The 17,451-nt window shown below is 46.1% G+C and overlaps 1 protein-coding gene across 2 annotated transcripts in view; it reads left to right on the top strand.

Annotated features, from left to right (window-relative positions):
* The first annotated feature begins 2,117 nt into the window (after nucleotides 1-2,117).
* LOC125081159 (solute carrier family 23 member 1-like) overlaps nucleotides 2,118-17,451 on the top strand; it is a 47,936-nt gene continuing 32,602 nt past the window's right edge. Inside the window, exons 1-3 of one of the 2 annotated variants that reach the window (XM_047695673.1) lie at nucleotides 2,118-2,346; nucleotides 4,751-4,897; nucleotides 14,067-14,224. In XM_047695673.1, the coding sequence (XP_047551629.1) occupies nucleotides 2,305-2,346; nucleotides 4,751-4,897; nucleotides 14,067-14,224 (347 nt within the window). In that variant the 5' untranslated portion in view covers nucleotides 2,118-2,304. The remainder of the gene's footprint in view (nucleotides 2,347-4,750; nucleotides 4,898-14,066; nucleotides 14,225-17,451) is intronic. The other variant, XM_047695674.1, reaches the window with a different exon arrangement.

Below are 17,451 nucleotides of genomic sequence, written 5' to 3'. Positions count from 1 at the left end.
GGAAAGATCATGGGTTCCCAGAAAAGCCCTATATTCTTAAATTCCTCTCATTGTCTGAGCTAATTATTAGAACTTGATTTCCCTAACTTGAAACACAAGGGTTATAAATAATCATGTGTAAATGTGCTGTGTATGGAGAACCTCAAGCTGGTGTGTGTATGGGATGGCAGGATGGTTCTAGCAGGTGAGGGAGAGAAAGGCCACCAGCTGTGGCAGCTAAGACTGTGGAAGAGTTGTGTAATACCAGTCACTTTTGGGTAAGAGATGGCAGCAGAAGCCAGGCCAGGCCAATGGTGAGTGCAGGGACCATGGTCTGTGGGAGTGACTTCTAAGGGGTAGAAGGTAAAAGAAAAGGAGAGTGATGGCTTGGCTCCTCATTTGAGCTACTGAGGAGGGTGGGGGCTACATGGGCAGCAGCAGTGGTCAGAAGCTAAAGGACTTATCAAGGAACCATATGAGACAAAGTGTGTCAGGCCCAGAGGAGAAGACTTAAGGAGTGAGGAATATTCTGGAACATATTGTATGGGCAGCCAAACAAAGTGGATAACAGGAAACCGTCTTTCTGTTTTACCTCAGCCGATGAGCTAACCATTTTACCTCATACCATGGGGGAGTTTAACTGTATGCCTAAACAAGCAGCAGGGAGAGGCATAGCCAAGAAAGGCAAGACCTTCAATGTGGGGGAGGATCGAGTCTTTAAGAAGTCAACTTCTTCCATGTTATCTCAGAAGGTGACAGGGAAAAGAGATGTCTGACATGAGCCCAATTTTGCCTCTGTGCCCAGATCTGTGAGGGTAGGGGTTGTGGTGGGGCAGCAAAGGCACCCCCCCAACTCTGCCCCACACCCACCGGGCCTTCCTGGAGCAACAAAGCCCAGGCTGCTCACTGCAGAGATCCACGTGAACAGTGGCACGTGATGTCTGTCTTCACCTCATAACTTGCCCAGTTGGGAACTGGGCATTTAGTGTGTTCAACAGAGTTGGGAACCCGTGCCATCCCAAAGCTGAGCAGTCTCACTTTCACCATTGAGGTGAACTCGGGGTCCCTCCATCTCCCCTGGAGCCTCATCCTTTACTTCTTCAGACCCAGAGGCCATGTTTCCGTAAGGATCTTCTTGGCCTCTGCAGGCTGTGGAACAAGACTATCTGGGCTTGAATCTCAGCTCCTACATCGGTTATGAACCTTGAATGAGGAGCTTAACAGGACCATCAACATCTCGATTTCTTAATCCGTGAAAGAAGAATGTGAATGCTAATTTGGGGTGAGTGTTATGTAAGGCAATACAAAAAAAAGGTGTAACACAGTGGACATAGCTGAGTATTCGGTAAGGTCAGCTCCTTACCTCCGGCTTTCCTGTCATAGCCCGAATCAGGTCTCTCTTGTTCCTTGTCTAACATCTCATTTTTGTATTTTTCAGGGCTCCTCTTGGACCAATTCCCACCAATGCGTGTGTGCATCCCACCGTGTGTTTCCTGAACCTTAGAACCGAGTGCCACCCATTCCAGAACATTCCACCACCAGGAGTAGCTGGCACTTGGGTGGCTTTGGGCTTTACAGAGTGGGCAGGGGGTGGTGGTTATTCAGAGTTTTTGAGGAGGATCCTGTGCAGAGTAAAGGCAGGCGTACTCTTTCCTGGACTTCTCTCTCTGAAAGGTGGGTTAGACGTTTCTGCATGTTAGGGAGACAGACACCTAAGGATTAGAAGCATTTTTTTCTCAGGTTCTCCCCTGAGGGCTTCGCTCCACCAATGCACCTTGACAGTTTCTCCCAGATCAACAGCAATATCCTTTGTCTCATGATGACTCCATGATGGCATCTCAGAGCCCAGGCTGGTCGGACTCTCTCTTCGTTGCTTTCCTTCCCAGCTCAACTCATCGTAAAGAATCAGCTTTTAAAGATTGCAAAGCCTGTGCGTGCCACCCAGGGCCTCACCCTCACCCCCCTCTTTTCTCTGCCCGCTGGAATCTGGCTTCCGGAAAGTACTCTCGTGCCCCTCCCAAAAGGCTGCACCTGATTTATTTCCATAGTGTCACAGAGGATCATTAACTTCTCTACACTTTCTCAAACTTATTAAATTATGAAACATGTGCTGCACCTGAGTGTACCTTGGTCTCCTGTGGTGATTGGAGGGGCAAGAAGGGAAGTCTGGAAGCCCCACCCTCCCCAGAGCCAGCCCAGCCCAGGATCTCTCTCTTTCTCTCTCCCTTTTGGCAGACAGTGAAGACGTTAATCTCTTTCTGCTGAAGCAGGTTCCCTTCGTTTCTGTCCTGAGAGGAGGCCAACAGGAGCTGACCCCAGGTCGCCATGAGCTCTGCTATCACCGGCTGGGAGCACCCCGACCCTTTGGTGAGTGCTGCTGAAAGAGAGGGAAAGAGAAGAGAGGGGCAGGTAGAATGGAAGAAGGGCATGGAAGGGGGTCCCGGCTGGGGGTCCTGGCGCCCTAATTCACTATTCATGCTCAGGACGTGTGGCTTACGTTCGAGGCAAGATTTTAGATTATTAGACTGGTGTGCAGCTGCCCTCCAGATCCCCCCATCATGAGGCCAAGACTCCTCCCTGAGCACTAAACCCGGTGAGAGCATTCTCAAGCAGGGAGGAAGCGCTGGAAGATTCTCTTTGAGTTTTGCCTTTATTCACAGTTGGTCTCTGCTGAATCTAAATGTCTAAATATTTGCTTTCCGGGCTCCTCCGTGTTATGATTTCTTTGATCAGAAGGACTTTCTAAAACAAAGCAAAGGGAAAGAGAGAGGGCATCAGAGAGTGAGACAGAGAACCAATATTTACCAAAGCACCAGTACCCCCCGGGCACTCTCTCTGTTTTATTTTCTTCCTTCCAAGCCAGCGAAGCAGGTGCTTCTGTTCCTGGATGAGGAACCTGAGACCCAGAGAAGTGACAGTGACACCTCTGGAGGCTTCTCCGGCGAGTCCTTGAGCCCTGGCCCCACCACCTTCCCAACCCGTTTTCGAGCACCTGCAAGTAGCGGGGTGAACGGAGTGAAAGAGTGAAGACACTCTTGTTCGAGCCACCGCTCCACAACAGGTGGCAAGAGCTCCTCTGCTCCAGGGCCCGACGGCAGCCCCGGGTGCCTGGGGGCTGGGTGTCACCCGCAAACCTGGGCCGGATCCCTGCAGCTGTCCTCGGAGGCCACCCCCAGGGAAGAGGCCCCTCGGCTGTCTTTTCCAGGACCTCTTGGGAGGCCCTTCAGACATGTCTCCGCTTATCTCTTCAGAATTCTTTCTGCCCCTACTGTCATGGAAACAGAAAGAAATCGAAGCAAACAACCATCTTGGGAAATCAGAGACTTCCACACGGCAGTTCACCTGCGGCCACCGGGAGCGGGGCGGGTCTGGGCCTGCACCTACCCTCTTTCCAGCGGTCCGTCTTCTCTTGTCTGCAGCCACACTCTTCAGGGATGTGTCTGGTTTCGCATGCATGTTGCCCTGCTAGAAACTTTGAGGGACATTAAGGAGGGGGAGACAGCTTCCTGACCCCGAAAGCTTATGGCCTAGCTAGGGGAACACAGGACACGCAGAAATGCTTCTGGTCCAAGAGAGAGGATGGTGAATTATGCAACAGAGAGGCGCGAGGAGAAAACTCCTGTGGGTGTGGGGAGGTCAGGAGAAGTGATGGGGAGGAGGCGTTGAGCTCTCGCAAGTGGGAAGGAGAAGCAGGGGACTCCAGGGGGGCCTCAGGGGGAGCTAAGATGCTGATGCAGGATAACAGAGGCCACATTTGGAGAAACCTGGAAAACCCCATTGGCTAGCGCCGGGTGCATGGGAGTGTTAGCCAACAAACCTAGAGGGCCAGGCCTGCGACCAGAAGCTGGGGCGGGGTGTGAGGGGAGTCAGTGGGGCAAGGGACCCCTCCTCCTCCCGGGAACCCCATTGCTGTCCCTGCACCTGAGTCTCTCCCTGCCTCGCCTGTCTGCCCCAGGCCGTCCCACTTACACTGGCACGCAGCTTCCACTCGTTCCACTCGTTCGGTCCACACTGAGCATGGGTGTTGGCTGCTGTTGAACCCGGGGCCACATGGAGGAGTAAGGCCTAGTCAGCGCATTCTAGGACCTTCCAGCCCTGCAGCAAAGATGGGTGTGGTAGCCGTCTGTTGGGGTAACTGCGCCCTGAGGAGAGCTTTGGCTGGTGTAGACATAGGGCCACGGGAGCGCCTCTAAGGGCAGTTCCAGCATTCTGGGGCCAGGATCCCCAGCTACCTGTCTGGAAGGGAGATCTGCCCCTTTTTCTGACCTTGGAGTTGGCCCCCACCCCTTTTCCACAAAGCGGCTGCTGTGCAGATGGGCCTCAGGCAAAGTGGCCTGTCCCCTCTCGGAACCCCAGACCATATATGTGGGCCCTGCTGATGTACAATGTGGAAAATACTGGTCTTTTTTTTTTTTTTTTTAAGATTTTATTTATTTATTTGACAGAGAGATCACAAGTAGGCAGAGAGGCAGGCGGTGGGGGGGGGGGGGGAAGCAGGCTCCTCGCCAAGCAGAGAGCCCAATGTGGGGCTCGATCCCAGGACTCTGGGATCATGACCTGAGCTGAAGACAGAGGCTTATACTGCTGAGCCACCCAGGCGCCCCAAAATACTGGTCTTTTGAGTCTGGACCTCGACATCCCAAACTGGCCAGCCGTGATCCCTGTGCCATGGCCTCTTGCCCCTGGCAGGCCGTCCATCCCCTGAGGTGAGACCAGGAAGTCCACTTGCTTCCTCCTAAAATGCCCAGGTGTGTCCCTCTCTTGTTCGCAGCAGAGGGTGGATGACGGGCTCAACTGTCACCATGATGGCCAAGGCGGGAAGAAGGCTGGGCAGGCCGAGAGATCCAGCAGCAGCCAGCCAACCTATAGCGTCCTGGATGTCCCCCCGTGGTACCTCTGCATTCTCTTGGGCATCCAGGTAACACCACCCAGCAGGCATGGGGTCCAAGGAGGCTCTGCCTCAAAAGCCACATGCATGACACCAGGGCCGAATTGGTCAAGAACCACAGCTTCAGTTACTAATATTCTTGTCTTTCTTGTCTTCTGCATTGTTGACCACTGGGGGAATGCCAAGCTCCTCGTGTCTGTCTGTCTGTCTGTCTCTCTCTCTCTCTTGGTGGGGGTGGGGGGATGGGCGTGGGGGGTTGGAATTAGCAGAGGATTCTTCCTCATGCTAAGCGGATAGGTCACACCAAGGACACCAACTTCATCATTTTCACGAGACCTATTTCAATTTATATGATTCGCAACAATTTAAAAAATGTGATGAGCAGAGCTTGGGGAATTTGGGGAGACAAGCACTGTCAAACACTTGTGTTTGAACACTACCGGATGCAGCCTTTCCGGATGACCACTGGTGGTTTCTATCAACATGTAAATCATGTGCCCTTTAACCCAGTCCCCAGCGCTTAAGAATTTCTCTGTGGGTACAAGGGCAAGACCTGTTAAGATAAGTACAGAGATGGTCTTGTAACATTAATGGCGATAGTAACATCAAACCCCACAACAAACAAATAAGCAAAACCCTAGAAACAACCCAATTATCCTTCAAAGGGAATGGGTCTAGCAAATTGTGACACATTTGAGCAGGTGACTTTTGTATGCAGCTGTTAAAAAGAGATACATTTATCATGCAGTTAGGGAATATTCCCCAATGTTTAGATTGCTTTGGGTAGTATAGACATTTTAATGATAATCTCTTCTTCCTATCCATGAACATGGAATGTCTTTCCATTTCTCTGTGTCCTCTCCAATTTCTTTTACCACTGTTTTATAGTCTTCAGAGTATAGGTCTTTCATCTCTTTGGTTGGGTTTATTCTTAGGTATTTTATTACTTTTGGTGCAATTGTAAATGAGACTGTTTTCTTAATTTCTCTTTGTGCTGCTTCACTATTGGTGTACAGAAATGCAACGGGTTTCTGTGTGTTGATTTTGTATCCTGTGACTCTACCAAATGGGTTTATCAGTTCTACTAGTTTTTTTTTATGGTCTTTTGGGTTTTCATGGTATCATGTCATCTGCTAATAGTACAAGTTTGACTTCTTCTTTACCAATTTGGATGCCTGTTATTTTTTTGTTGTCTGATTGCTGTGGCTGGGACTTCCAGTACTATGTTGAAAGAAAGTGGTGAAAGTGGACATCCTTGTCTTGTTCCTGACCTTACAGGAAATGCTCTCTCTTTTTCCCCACTGAAGATGATGTTAGCTGTGGGTTTTTCCTGTGAAGTATGTTCCCTCTAAACCTCCTTTGCTGAGGGTTGTTGTTCTTTTTAAATCATGAATGGATGTTATACTTTGTCAAATGCTTTTCTGCATCCACTGAAATGATCATATGGTTCTTACCCTTTCTCTTACTTATTCCTTTCCTCTTTATCCTTTCTCTTGTCCTTTCAATGTGATGTATCACATTGATTGATTTGGGAATATTGAACCACCATTGCAACCCAGGAATAAATCCCACTTGATCACGGTGAATGATTTTTTTTAATGTATTCTTGAATTCAGTTTCCTAGTATTTTATTGAGGATTTTTGCATCTATGTTCATCAGGGATATTGGTCTATAGTTCTCCTTTTTTAGTAGTGTCTTTATTTTGTTTTGGTATCAGGATAATGCTGACCTCAGAGAATGAATGTGGAAGTTTTCTTTCCTTTTCAATTTTTCAAATAGTTAAAGAATAACAGGTATTAACTCTTCTTTAAATGTTTGTTAAAATTCACCTGTGAAGCCACCTGACCCTGGACTTTCTGTTTGTTGGGAGTTTTTTGCTTATCGATTCAATTTCTTTCCTGGTTATCAGGCTGTTCAAATTTTCTGTTTCTTCCAGTTTCAGTTTTGGTATTTTGTGTTACCAGGAATGTATCCAGTTCTTCCAGGTTGTCCAGTTTGTTGGTGTAGAGTTTTCCATGATACTCTGTTGCAATTGTTTGACTTTCTGTGGTGTTAGCTGTTATTTGTCCTCTCTCATTTGTAACTTTATTTATTTTTTCTTTTTTGATAAATCTGGCCTGAAGTGTATCAATTATATTAATTTTTTTTTCAAAGAACCAGCTCCTGGTTTCATTTTGGTTTTTTGTTTGTTTTTTTATTTTTAGTTTTTCATTTATTTCTGCTCTAATCTTTATTATTTCATTTTTTTCCTGCTGGTTTAGGTTTTGTTTGTTGTTGTTTTTTTTTTTTTTCTAGCCCCTTTAGGGATAATGTTAGATTATGTATTTGAAATTCTTCTTGCTTCTTGATCTAGGCTTCTATTGCTGCAACCCTTCCTCTTAGAACTGCTTTTGCTGAATCCTAAAGTTTTGGATTGTTGTGCTTTCATTTTCTTTTGTTTCCGTGTACTTCTTTTTTCTTCTTTTATTTCCTGGTTAACCCATTCACTGTTTAGTAGCATATTACTTAACCTCCATGTATTTGTGATCTTTCTAGATTGTTTTCTGGTGGTTGACTTCTAGTTTCATAGTGTTATGGTCAGAAAAGATGCATGGTAGGACTTTGGTCTTCTTGAATTTGTTGAGGCTTGTTTTGTGGGCTGATACATAATCTATTCTAAAGAATGTTCTATGTGCACTTGAAAAGAATGAGTATTCTGCTGTTTTAGGATGAAATGTTCTGAATATATCTGTTAAATCCATCTGTTCCAGTGTGTCATTGAAAGCCATTGTTTCCTTGTTGATTTTCTGTTTAGATGATCTGTCTATGGATGTAAGTGGGGTGTTAAAGTCCCCTACTATTACTGTATTACTATTGATTAGTTCCTTTATGTTTGTTATTAGCTGTTTAAATGTGTTTGGGTGCTCCCATATTAGGTGCATAAATATTTACAATTGTTATATCTTCTTGTTGGATTGTCTCCTTTATTATTATATAGTGTCTTTTGTCTCTTATTACACTCTTTGTTTTGAAGTCAATTTTGTCTGAAATAAGTATCGCTACTTGCCTTTCTTTCTTTCTTTCTTTTTTAAGATTTATTTATTTATTTGAGAGAGAGAGAGAGAGAGAGAGAGAGCATGAGCAGAAGGAGGGACAGAGTGAAAGAATCCTCAAGCACACTCCCTGCTGAGTGTGAAGGCCAATGCAGGACTCTATCTTATAACTCTGAGATCGTGACCTGAGCTGAAACCAAGAGTCAGATGCTTAACTGACTGAGCCACCCAGGTGCCCTCCTCCTGTCTTTCTTTTGACATCCATTTGCATGATAACTATTTCTCCCTCACTTTCAATCTCCAGGTGTCTTTAGGTTTAAATGTGTCTCGTGTAAGCAACATATAGACGACTCTTTTTTTTTTTAAATCCTTTCTGACACCCTATGTATTTTTATTGAAGTGTTTAGTTCATTTACATTCAAAGTAATTATTGATTGATATCTGTTTATTGCCATTTTATTTATTTTATTTATTTATTTATTTATTTTATTTATTTATTTATTTGTTTTGTGGTTGTTTCTGAAGATTTTCTCTGATCCTTTCTTGTCTTTCTCTCTGTCATATTTTGCTGATTTTCTTTAGTGACATATTTGGATTTATTTCTCTTTATTCTTTGCATGTTTATTAGTGGGTTTTGATATATGGTTGTCATTAGGTTTGTCTATAACCTCTTCTACAAATAGCAGTCTGTATTAAGTTGGTGGTCGTTTAAGTCTAAACCCATTCTTTTCTCCTCTCCTCCCATTTTTTTTTAAGATTTTATTTATTTATTTGACAGAGATCACAAGTAGGCAGAGAGGCAGACAGAGAGATAGGAAGGGAAGCCGGCTCCCTGCTGAGCAGAGAGCTTGATGCGGGGCTCGATCCCAGGCAGGTGCTCCTCTCCTCCCATGTTTTAAGTATATGTTATTATATTTTATATTTTTGTGTGTATGTGAGTTCCTTGACTTATTTTTTATAGAAATATTCATTGTTACTGCTTTTGTGTTTCCTGCCTTTGTACTGTCACTTTTGGTCTCTCCTTTCCACTCAAAGTGTCTCCTTTAATATCTCTTGAGGGGTTGGTTTAGTTGTCATGAACTCCCTTAGTTTTTGTTTGTCTGGGAAACGTTTTCTCTCTCCTTCTGTTTTTGAATGATGTTCTTGCTGGATAGGGAGTATTCTTGGCTGCAGATGTTTCCCATTCAGCACTTTGACCAGATCATGCCACTCCCTTCCGGCTTGCCATGTTTCTGTTGAAAAATCTCCTACTAGTCTTCTGGGTTTTTCCTTGTAAGTTAATGACTTCTTTTGTCTCACTGCTTTTAGGATTTTTTCTTTATCATTATAGTTTGCAAGCTTAATTACACTGCATCTTGGTGTGGGTCTGCTTTTGTTGATGTTGTCAGGAGTTCTCTGTGCCTCCTGGATCTGGATGTCTGTTTCCTTCCTCAGATTAGGAACATTTTCAGCTATCATTTCTTCAAATATATTTTCTGCCCCCTTTTCTCTCTTCTTCTTCTTCTGGGACTCCTATAATACAAATGTTATTACATTTGATGGATTTCCCTAAGTCCATTCTTGTTTTGTGTAATTCTTTTTTCTCTTTTGTTCAGCTTGATTACTTTCCATGACTCTGCCTTTGAGGCCACTCATTTGTTCCTCTGTTTCTTCTATCCTGTTTTTCATCCCAACACATCTGCTCCCCATTTTGTTTACTGAGCCCTTATAGCTCTGCTGTGTTATTCCTTATCTCTGTGTTAAGGGTCTCACTCACGTCTTCCACTCTTTTCTTAAGTCTGGTGAGTATCCTTATGATCATTGCTTTAAATTCTCTGTCAGGCATGTTACTTATGTCTGTTTTGATTAGCTCTCTAGCCATGGCCTTGTCCTGTTCTTTCATCTGGGATACGTTTCTCTGTCTCCCCATTTTGTCTGCCTCTCTGTGTCTGCTTCTCTGTGTTAAGAAAGTCAGCTATGACTTTGGCTCTTGAAAGTAATGACTTGGGTGCCTGGGTGGCTCAGTTGTTAAGCATCTGCCTTCAGCGCAGGTCATGATCTCAGAGTTCTGGGATCGAGTCCTGCATCAGGCTCCCTGCTCCATTGGGAGTCTGCTTCTCCCTCTGACCTTCTCCTGTCTCATGCTCTCTCTTACTGTCTCTCTCTCTCAAATAAATAAGTAAAATCTTTTAATTTTTTTTAAAAAAATAATAAATAAATAAGAGAGTAGTGACTTTATGAAGACGAGGCCCTGTGTGTCTTGCAGGGCAGTGTCCCCTGCTCACCGGGACCTGGCCCTTCAGGGGAGTCTCTGGTGTGTTGCTAACATGTTGCTGTGGTGTCTGAGTCACTGCTCCTTTCAGCGCAGTCCACCTCTGAAGGGGCATGCCCACCAGGGAGTTTGGGAGCAGGGTGGCAGTGTTAGCCAAGTGCAGTAGGCCACTAGTCCCATGCCAGATCCCTGAAGCACCTAGGCGGCTGTCGGCTGGGGGCTGCGAGCCAGGCGGCTGGGGGTGTGAGGCCGGGCTCGGTGCAATGGTGGGGCGGGCAGCGCCGGCAGCTCTGCCCCCTGCGGTTGGCGGGGCACGTGCGCTGCTTTGACAGAATTTGCCCTGAGCCCGGCAGAGGCTACAGGTGTCTGTGCAGCCCCGCCTCCTGCACGTGGTTCTGTTCATGCCAGCGATGCGGGAGGGAAAGGGCACCACCAGCTCCCTCGTTTTCAAAAAAAGTCCTCCAAGCACGCTCCACAATCAGTTTGAACAGACCTGTCTCCTCTTTGCTCCAGATGTTGTATAAACTGCCGTGTTTTGTTTTCAAGATTTATTTATTTATTTATTTGAAAGAGAGGGAGACAGACAGAGACAGAGAGAGGGAGAGCAAGCTTGGAGGGGGAGGGGCAGGGGGAGGGAGGGAGAGTCCCAAGCAGACGCCCTGTTGAGTGCAAAGCTAATGACACAGGGTTTGGTCTCACAACCCTGAGATCACGACCTGAGCCCTGAGCTGAAACCAAGAGTCGGTCGCTTCCCCGACTGTGCCACCCAGGCGCCCCTCAACTGCCATTTCTACGTTGCCTCGCCACACAGGCTGCTGGCTCTTTAAGGGCGGGGACCCGGCTGTCACTCGCCCTTCTGATTGGCCCAGGACTGAGTCAGCTGACTTTTGCAGCTCTAGGCTCCAAGTCTCCCCAGGATTTACAGACTCCTGGAGTGCAGCCGCTCTGGTGTCTAAAGCCAAAGGGTACGGGGATTCGTCTCCCCTGTGTGAGCTCCCTGGTGCCAGGACCCATTTCTCTGCCTTCTCTGTGTGCACAGGTCGCTCCCCGCGGCGGGCAGCCTCCCGCCATCTTTCCGACCTTCCTGACCTTTCAGACGCAGCTTCTTCTCTATATTCAGTTGTGGGATTTGTTCTGCTGGTCTTCGGATCACTGTTCGGTTTCTTGACTGGGACGGGGATGATATCTAGTTGTGAGCATGGAAGGTGGTGAGCTCAGGATCCTCCTACCCGTTCCCCGTCCTCCCGAGCTCCAAGTCTCTCGCCCACTTTTAAATCAGATTATTTGGGTTTTGCTACTGAGTTCCTTAGATATTCTGGATATTAAGGCTTTACATGGGTGGCTCAGTCAGTTAAGCCTCTGCCTTCAGCTCAGGTCATGATCCCAGGGTCCTGGGGTCGAGCCGTGCATCCGACTCCCTGCTCAGCGGGGAGGCTGTTTCTCCCTTTCCTCCTGGTCGTTCTCTCTCTCTCTCCTAAATAAATAAATTAATTAAATATTTTTTAAAAATTTTGGATACTAATCTCTTATAGATAGATGGTTTGCAAATATTTTCTCCCCTTCTGTAGGATGCCTTTTTATTTTGCTGACTGTTTCTCTGGCCGCGCAGAGCGTTTTACTTTGATGTAGTCCTGCTTTCTTATTTCTGCTTCTGTTGTTGGTGCTTTTTGTGTCAGAGCTAACAATCTTTGCCAAGACCTGACGTTAAGAAGCTTTTCTGCTGTGTTTTCTTGTAGGAGTTTCACAGTTTCAGGCCTTACATTTAAGCCCTTAATCCGTTTTGAGTTAATTTTTGTGAGTGGTGCGAGATAGGAGTTCGATTTTTCATTCTTCTGTGTGTGGCTGTCTAGATTTTGCAGCACCATTAATTTTTTTAAAATTTTATTATTATTATTATTTGCAGCACCATTAATTGACGACACTACCCTTTCCCCCACGAGTCTTTTTGGCTTCCTTGTCAAATATTGGTTGACCATATGTGCATGGGTTTATTTCTGGGCTCTCAATTCTGTTCTTTTGGTCTATTTGTCTACTTTTATGATAGTACCATTCTGGTTTCTCCTTTCTTGTTTTTTGGATTTTTGAAAATAACATGCTTCCAGTTTTCAAAAACTGCTATCAAATTCTGCAAAAAATCTGCATATGTCATTGGCAAACGAATGAAATTCCGGTATGTTTTTATTATTTCATTTTTGCTGTACTTTTTAAGGTAAAGGAAAATAACAGCCAGTTTTCAGGTACAATGCTGTTTGATTACTGTAGCTTTATAACAAAGTTTGAAATGAGGAATTATGATGGCTGCAGTTTTGTTCTTCTTTCTCAGGATTGCTTTGGCTATTTGAGGTCTTTTGTTGTCCCATACACAATATAGCATTGTTTTTTTTCTATTCTTGTGAACAATGTCATTGAAATTTTGACAGCAATTTCATTGACTCTATACCTGGCTTTGAATAGTATGGACATTTTTTAAAAAAGATTTTATTTATTTATTTGACAGACAGAGAAATCACAAGTAGGCAGAGAGGAGGCAGGCAGACAGAGGGGGAAGCAGGCTCCCTGCTGAGCAGAGAGCCTGATGCGACGCTCGATCCCAGGACCCTGAGATCATGACCTGAGCCGAAGGCAGAGGCCTTAACCCACTGAGCCACCCAGGCGCCCCAGTATGGACATTTTTTTTTAAAGGTTTTATTTATTTATTTGACAGAGAGAGAGAGATCACAAGTAGGCAGAGAGGCAGCCAGAGAGAGAGAGGGGGAAGCAGGCTCCCCGCTGAACAGAGAGCCTGATGCGGGGCTCGATCCCAGGACTCTGAGACCATGACCTGAGCGGAAGGCAGAGGCTTAACCCGCTGAGCCACCCAGGTGCCCCTAGTATGGACATTTTAATGACATACATTCCTCCTCCCTTCTGCTAACTTTAGGCTTACTTTATTCTTCTTGTTCTAGTTCCTGGAGGTGTAGAATTAGGCTGCTTGAGATTTTTCTTCTATGCCTTTATCACTATGAGCTTCGCTCTTAAAACTACTTTCCTGTGGTCCAGGAATTTTGATATCTTGTGTTTCCATTTTTGTTTTTCTCATTTTGTTTTTTCGTCATTTCCCTTTTCGTTTCTTCTTATTCCCATTGGTTGCTCAGGGGGATGTTGCTTACTTTCCACAGATTTGTGAATTTTCTGGTTTTCCTCTGGTTTCATACCATTACCTTCAGAAAAGACCCTTGGTATGATTCCCTTCTTAAATTTGCCAAGGCTGTTTGTGACTTAACATATGATCTGTCCAGGGGAATGTGCTCAAGGCTTCCTGGTCATTAGTCTTGCCCTCACCTTGTACATTGTTTTAATTATGAGCCTCTTGTCTTGTTTTTTTTTTTTTTTTTTCTTAGATTTTTTAAAGATTTTTTTTAGATTTTTAAAGAAGATCTTATTTATTTATTTAATAGAGAGAGGGAGTTCAAGTAGGCAGAGAGTCAGGCAGAGGGAGAATGAGAGGCAGAGCAGGGAGCCTGCTTCTAGGCTCAATCCTAGGACCCTGGGATCATGACCTGAGCTGAAGGCAGACACTTAACCGACTGAGCCACCCAGTCACCCCTCTTGCCTTGTTCTTATTCCTAAGACCCCCTCTTTGGTTCCTGTTATGTCCTCCTGTTTTGTGTCCCTGCCTGGGTTTCTTACCCAGAATATCAGTTCCCAGTGTTGGGGTTGTGCCCTTGAACCCCAGACCCTCTGGCTGGGTCTTTGTTTCTTCCTGCTGGTCTCCCTCATTCCCACTGTTGATCTGAATGTCTGCCTGTCACTCCTGGTCAGGCTCCTCTGAGACCAGAGGTAGAGCTCTTTCCTCTGGCGGGGGACCGGAAATGAGGGTTGGGGAGGCAGCCGCAGCACCTACATGCCTGTCCACTCTCTCTGCTCTGCCCACAGCACTTCCTCACGGCCCTGGGGGGGCTCGTGGCAGTGCCGCTCATCCTGGCCAAGGACCTGTGCCTGCAGCATGACCCCCTGACTCAGAGCTACCTCATCAGCACCATTTTCTTCGTCTCCGGCCTCTGCACTCTCCTGCAAGTGTTTTTAGGAGTCAGGTACGTAAAATTCTTTTCCCTGGCTTCTGACTTTTCCTTGCTGGAGTATCAGCAAGATTTGCTCGGCTTGCAGCTGGAGAGGTGGTTAAGCAGCTGGTGGGACCTGCTAAAGAGAACACGGGACTAGGAATCAGAGCCTGGGTTCAAGTCCTTACTCCAACACTTAACTGTCTGTACTAGCTAGGATTCTTTTTTTTTTTTTTAAAGATTTTATTTATTTATTTGTCAGAAAGATAGAGTACAGGCAGGCAGAGTGGCAGGTAGATGCAGAGGGAGAAGCAGGCTCCCTGCGGAGCAAGGAGCCCGACATGGGACTTGATCCCAGGACCCTGAGATCATGACCTGAGCCAAAGGCAGCCGCTTAACTGACTGAGCCACCCAGGCATCCCACTAGCTAGGATTCTTGATTAAAGTTACATAAATCCAGATTAGCTTAGGCAAAAATTCGTTCTTTATTAATGTATAAGATCAAAGTAGGAGAAAGGCAAGGTGCATCACATGTCAGGAACAGGGACTCAGAAGATGGGACTTCTCTTGTTTCTATGGAGGCCTGCCCGTAACGTTTGTGAGATGCAGGGCAAGAATACAAACAGGTTCCCACACACTGTGTGTCTAAATACTGGAGAGTTACAAACCGAAGTTACAAATTCTTAAATAAGATCTGTTCTGATCATTCTGCCTGGAAGGCCAGGTTTGAATTTAGAATTCTGCCACCACTCAAAGTTCTACTTTAGGACTTAGCCTCATGGGAGGCAGGGGCAACCCCTAGCCTGTGGCCTTCTCCCTTCTCTTCCTACCTCAAGCTTTGATCCAGAGCACAAATGGTCTAACATGCATGAATGTGGACACCCCAGCCTGCATGTCCAAGCTCCACACCCAGCCCCAACACACACACATGCACGCGCACACACACACACACACACACACCAGATTCCCCAAACAGCAGACGCTTGGCCCTCCTTAGGCTTGGGGGTGTACACATTTGCTTCATGGTTGGCCTTCAGCAGGACAGACCTGGGGAGGAGACCCAAGCAGCCTCTGGAAAAGACTCAGGGCCATTTACACTGAGAATTCTTGGCTCTCAAAGGGGAGAGGCACATGGGTTTGACGTGGACATGTCTCCCAGAGAAGGCAGAGTGGAGCCCTCTGGAGCATCGGGCTAGGTGCGGGGGGCTCTTCTGTCCTGTCTGAAGACAGTCTCCTCATCACACTGCCAGTGCCTGACTTTGTTGGCACAGACAGACTCCCCACATAGGAGTGTAGACAGGCTCTGGCAGTCCTCGCACTTCTCTCCCAAAGCAGGTGAGATCCGCTCTGGAGATTCTCCCATTTTAAAATCCCAGGGAAGAGCACTGATTGGTGCAATGTAAGCCAAATGCCCAGCTCTTACTCACCGGGGCGACAAATATGGAGACTCCCCTTGAGGAATTTCCCGAAGAGGCAGGGAAGAGGAGTTCTGTTCTGAGGAGACGAGACGGCAGAGGCTCACTAGTGGGATATGTGGTTTGGGACCCATAAAACAAGGTCGATGCTGGCACTGCCTTTCCTCCCTTAGGGTCCCACTGAGATGAGCAATTGTTCAAATCGGTGCAGTCACCTTTTAGAAACAAAAAACATCCAGTCCCTTGTGCACCTATGTAGGCCGCTAAAATTAGCCTGAGTAACATGGAGTCTTTTTGCTCTGGCGCTGGCCTGGACAAATTGTGAGGCCAGGAAAATGTTTCGTTGGAGCTTTCCTCCTCCTCATTTCCACACCTCCCCTCTTCCTGCTCTCCACCACTACCCCCTGCCCCACCTTAATTCCCAGAGTTCCACACAGTGGCTCTGTTGGGCTGCCATCTGCTCGGGAAATCCCTCTCTGTGGCCCTCTCTGGCCCTCTTCCGCTCACCCCCTCACCTCAGACCTGTTAGTCCTGCGTCTTCTTCCTTTAACATTAATTGAGCATCTAGTCCAAGAACAGATCTGGGTTCTGTTCCGCCTGAAGCTTACACAGTTTTTGGCATCCTCTTTAAGGAAAAGGAATCCAGAAGTATGAATACAAAAGCATATGTGAGAGAGAATATTATTAACTTGGAAAAAATCACAACAAATCACAAATTTTGAAAAGTAGATAAACACCACAAATGCCGTAAATTCCAAAATACAGCATGGCGTTTTTATTATTTAACATTCTTACGGCACCCTATCATACTTCTCCCCCACATTTTATGCCTGCGGACTCTTTTCTTCTTTAATTGAAGGTTGTGTACTCTTTGATCACCTCTTCATTTTATAAAGAGAAGGAGAGATCGTTCAGTCACTCCTCTAGCACGGGTTCGTCCAAGTTTGCTTGGAAATACTGCTAGCTGAGATAGAGAAATGCTGCTGTAGATTTGTGCCCTGCAAACACAGAAATTCTGTTGTATTTGATTTCTATCAAAAAATTTTAAAATGCGCACTGCATTTATAAGTGTATATGGTGCGTTATTAAGTATATTCTTTTTTTAAAGAGTTTATTTATTTATTTGACAGACAGAGATCACAAGTAGGCAGAGAGGCAGGCAGAGAGAGAGGGAAACAGGCTCCCTGCCGAACAAAGAGCCTGATGCGGGGCTTGATCCCAGGACACTGAGATCATGACCTGAACCATCCAGGACACTGAGATCATGACCTGAGCCGGAGGCAGGGGTTTAATCCACTGAGCCACCCAGGCGCCCCTATTAAGTATATTCTTGAAAGGAGACAGCTTCCATCTTGACTGCATAGAAATGAGAACCAAATCTTCTCTGTCAGTTTCACATATCTGACGGTGGTCAGGTTTTCCACAGACTTGCTTCTGGCACCATGCATTTCAGACCTTGTTTCTCATCCACCACCCACATATGTCAAATGCCAGGTGCAGTGGGACACATTCATAACATCGTGTGACCTCAGGTTCTGTGCCCTCATGTCGTGAAGTAGATCGAGCTGGCATGGGGTGGGGGGTAGGAGCATTGCAAGAAACAATCATGACACCAAGGTGGCTAGAAATAAATTAAGTATCCGTGGGTGGCTTAGTGGTCTCAAGCCCCGTAAGTACATCCTACCACACTCAAACTCAATTTATCCTGACTCAGCTTCCCCTTAGGCAGATCCTAAAAGTGCTTATGACCTTTCAAATGCCATCTGATGCAAGATTCAGGGTCTGCAAGGTAGCCAAATGTGGCTGAAACTGTTTACTTTTGCGAAGTCGACAAAGACATATGGC

This window comes from Lutra lutra, chromosome 11 (assembly GCF_902655055.1).
Source record: "Lutra lutra chromosome 11, mLutLut1.2, whole genome shotgun sequence".
Lineage (NCBI taxonomy): Eukaryota > Metazoa > Chordata > Mammalia > Carnivora > Mustelidae > Lutra > Lutra lutra.
This window is presented reverse-complemented; position numbering and strand designations above follow the sequence as displayed.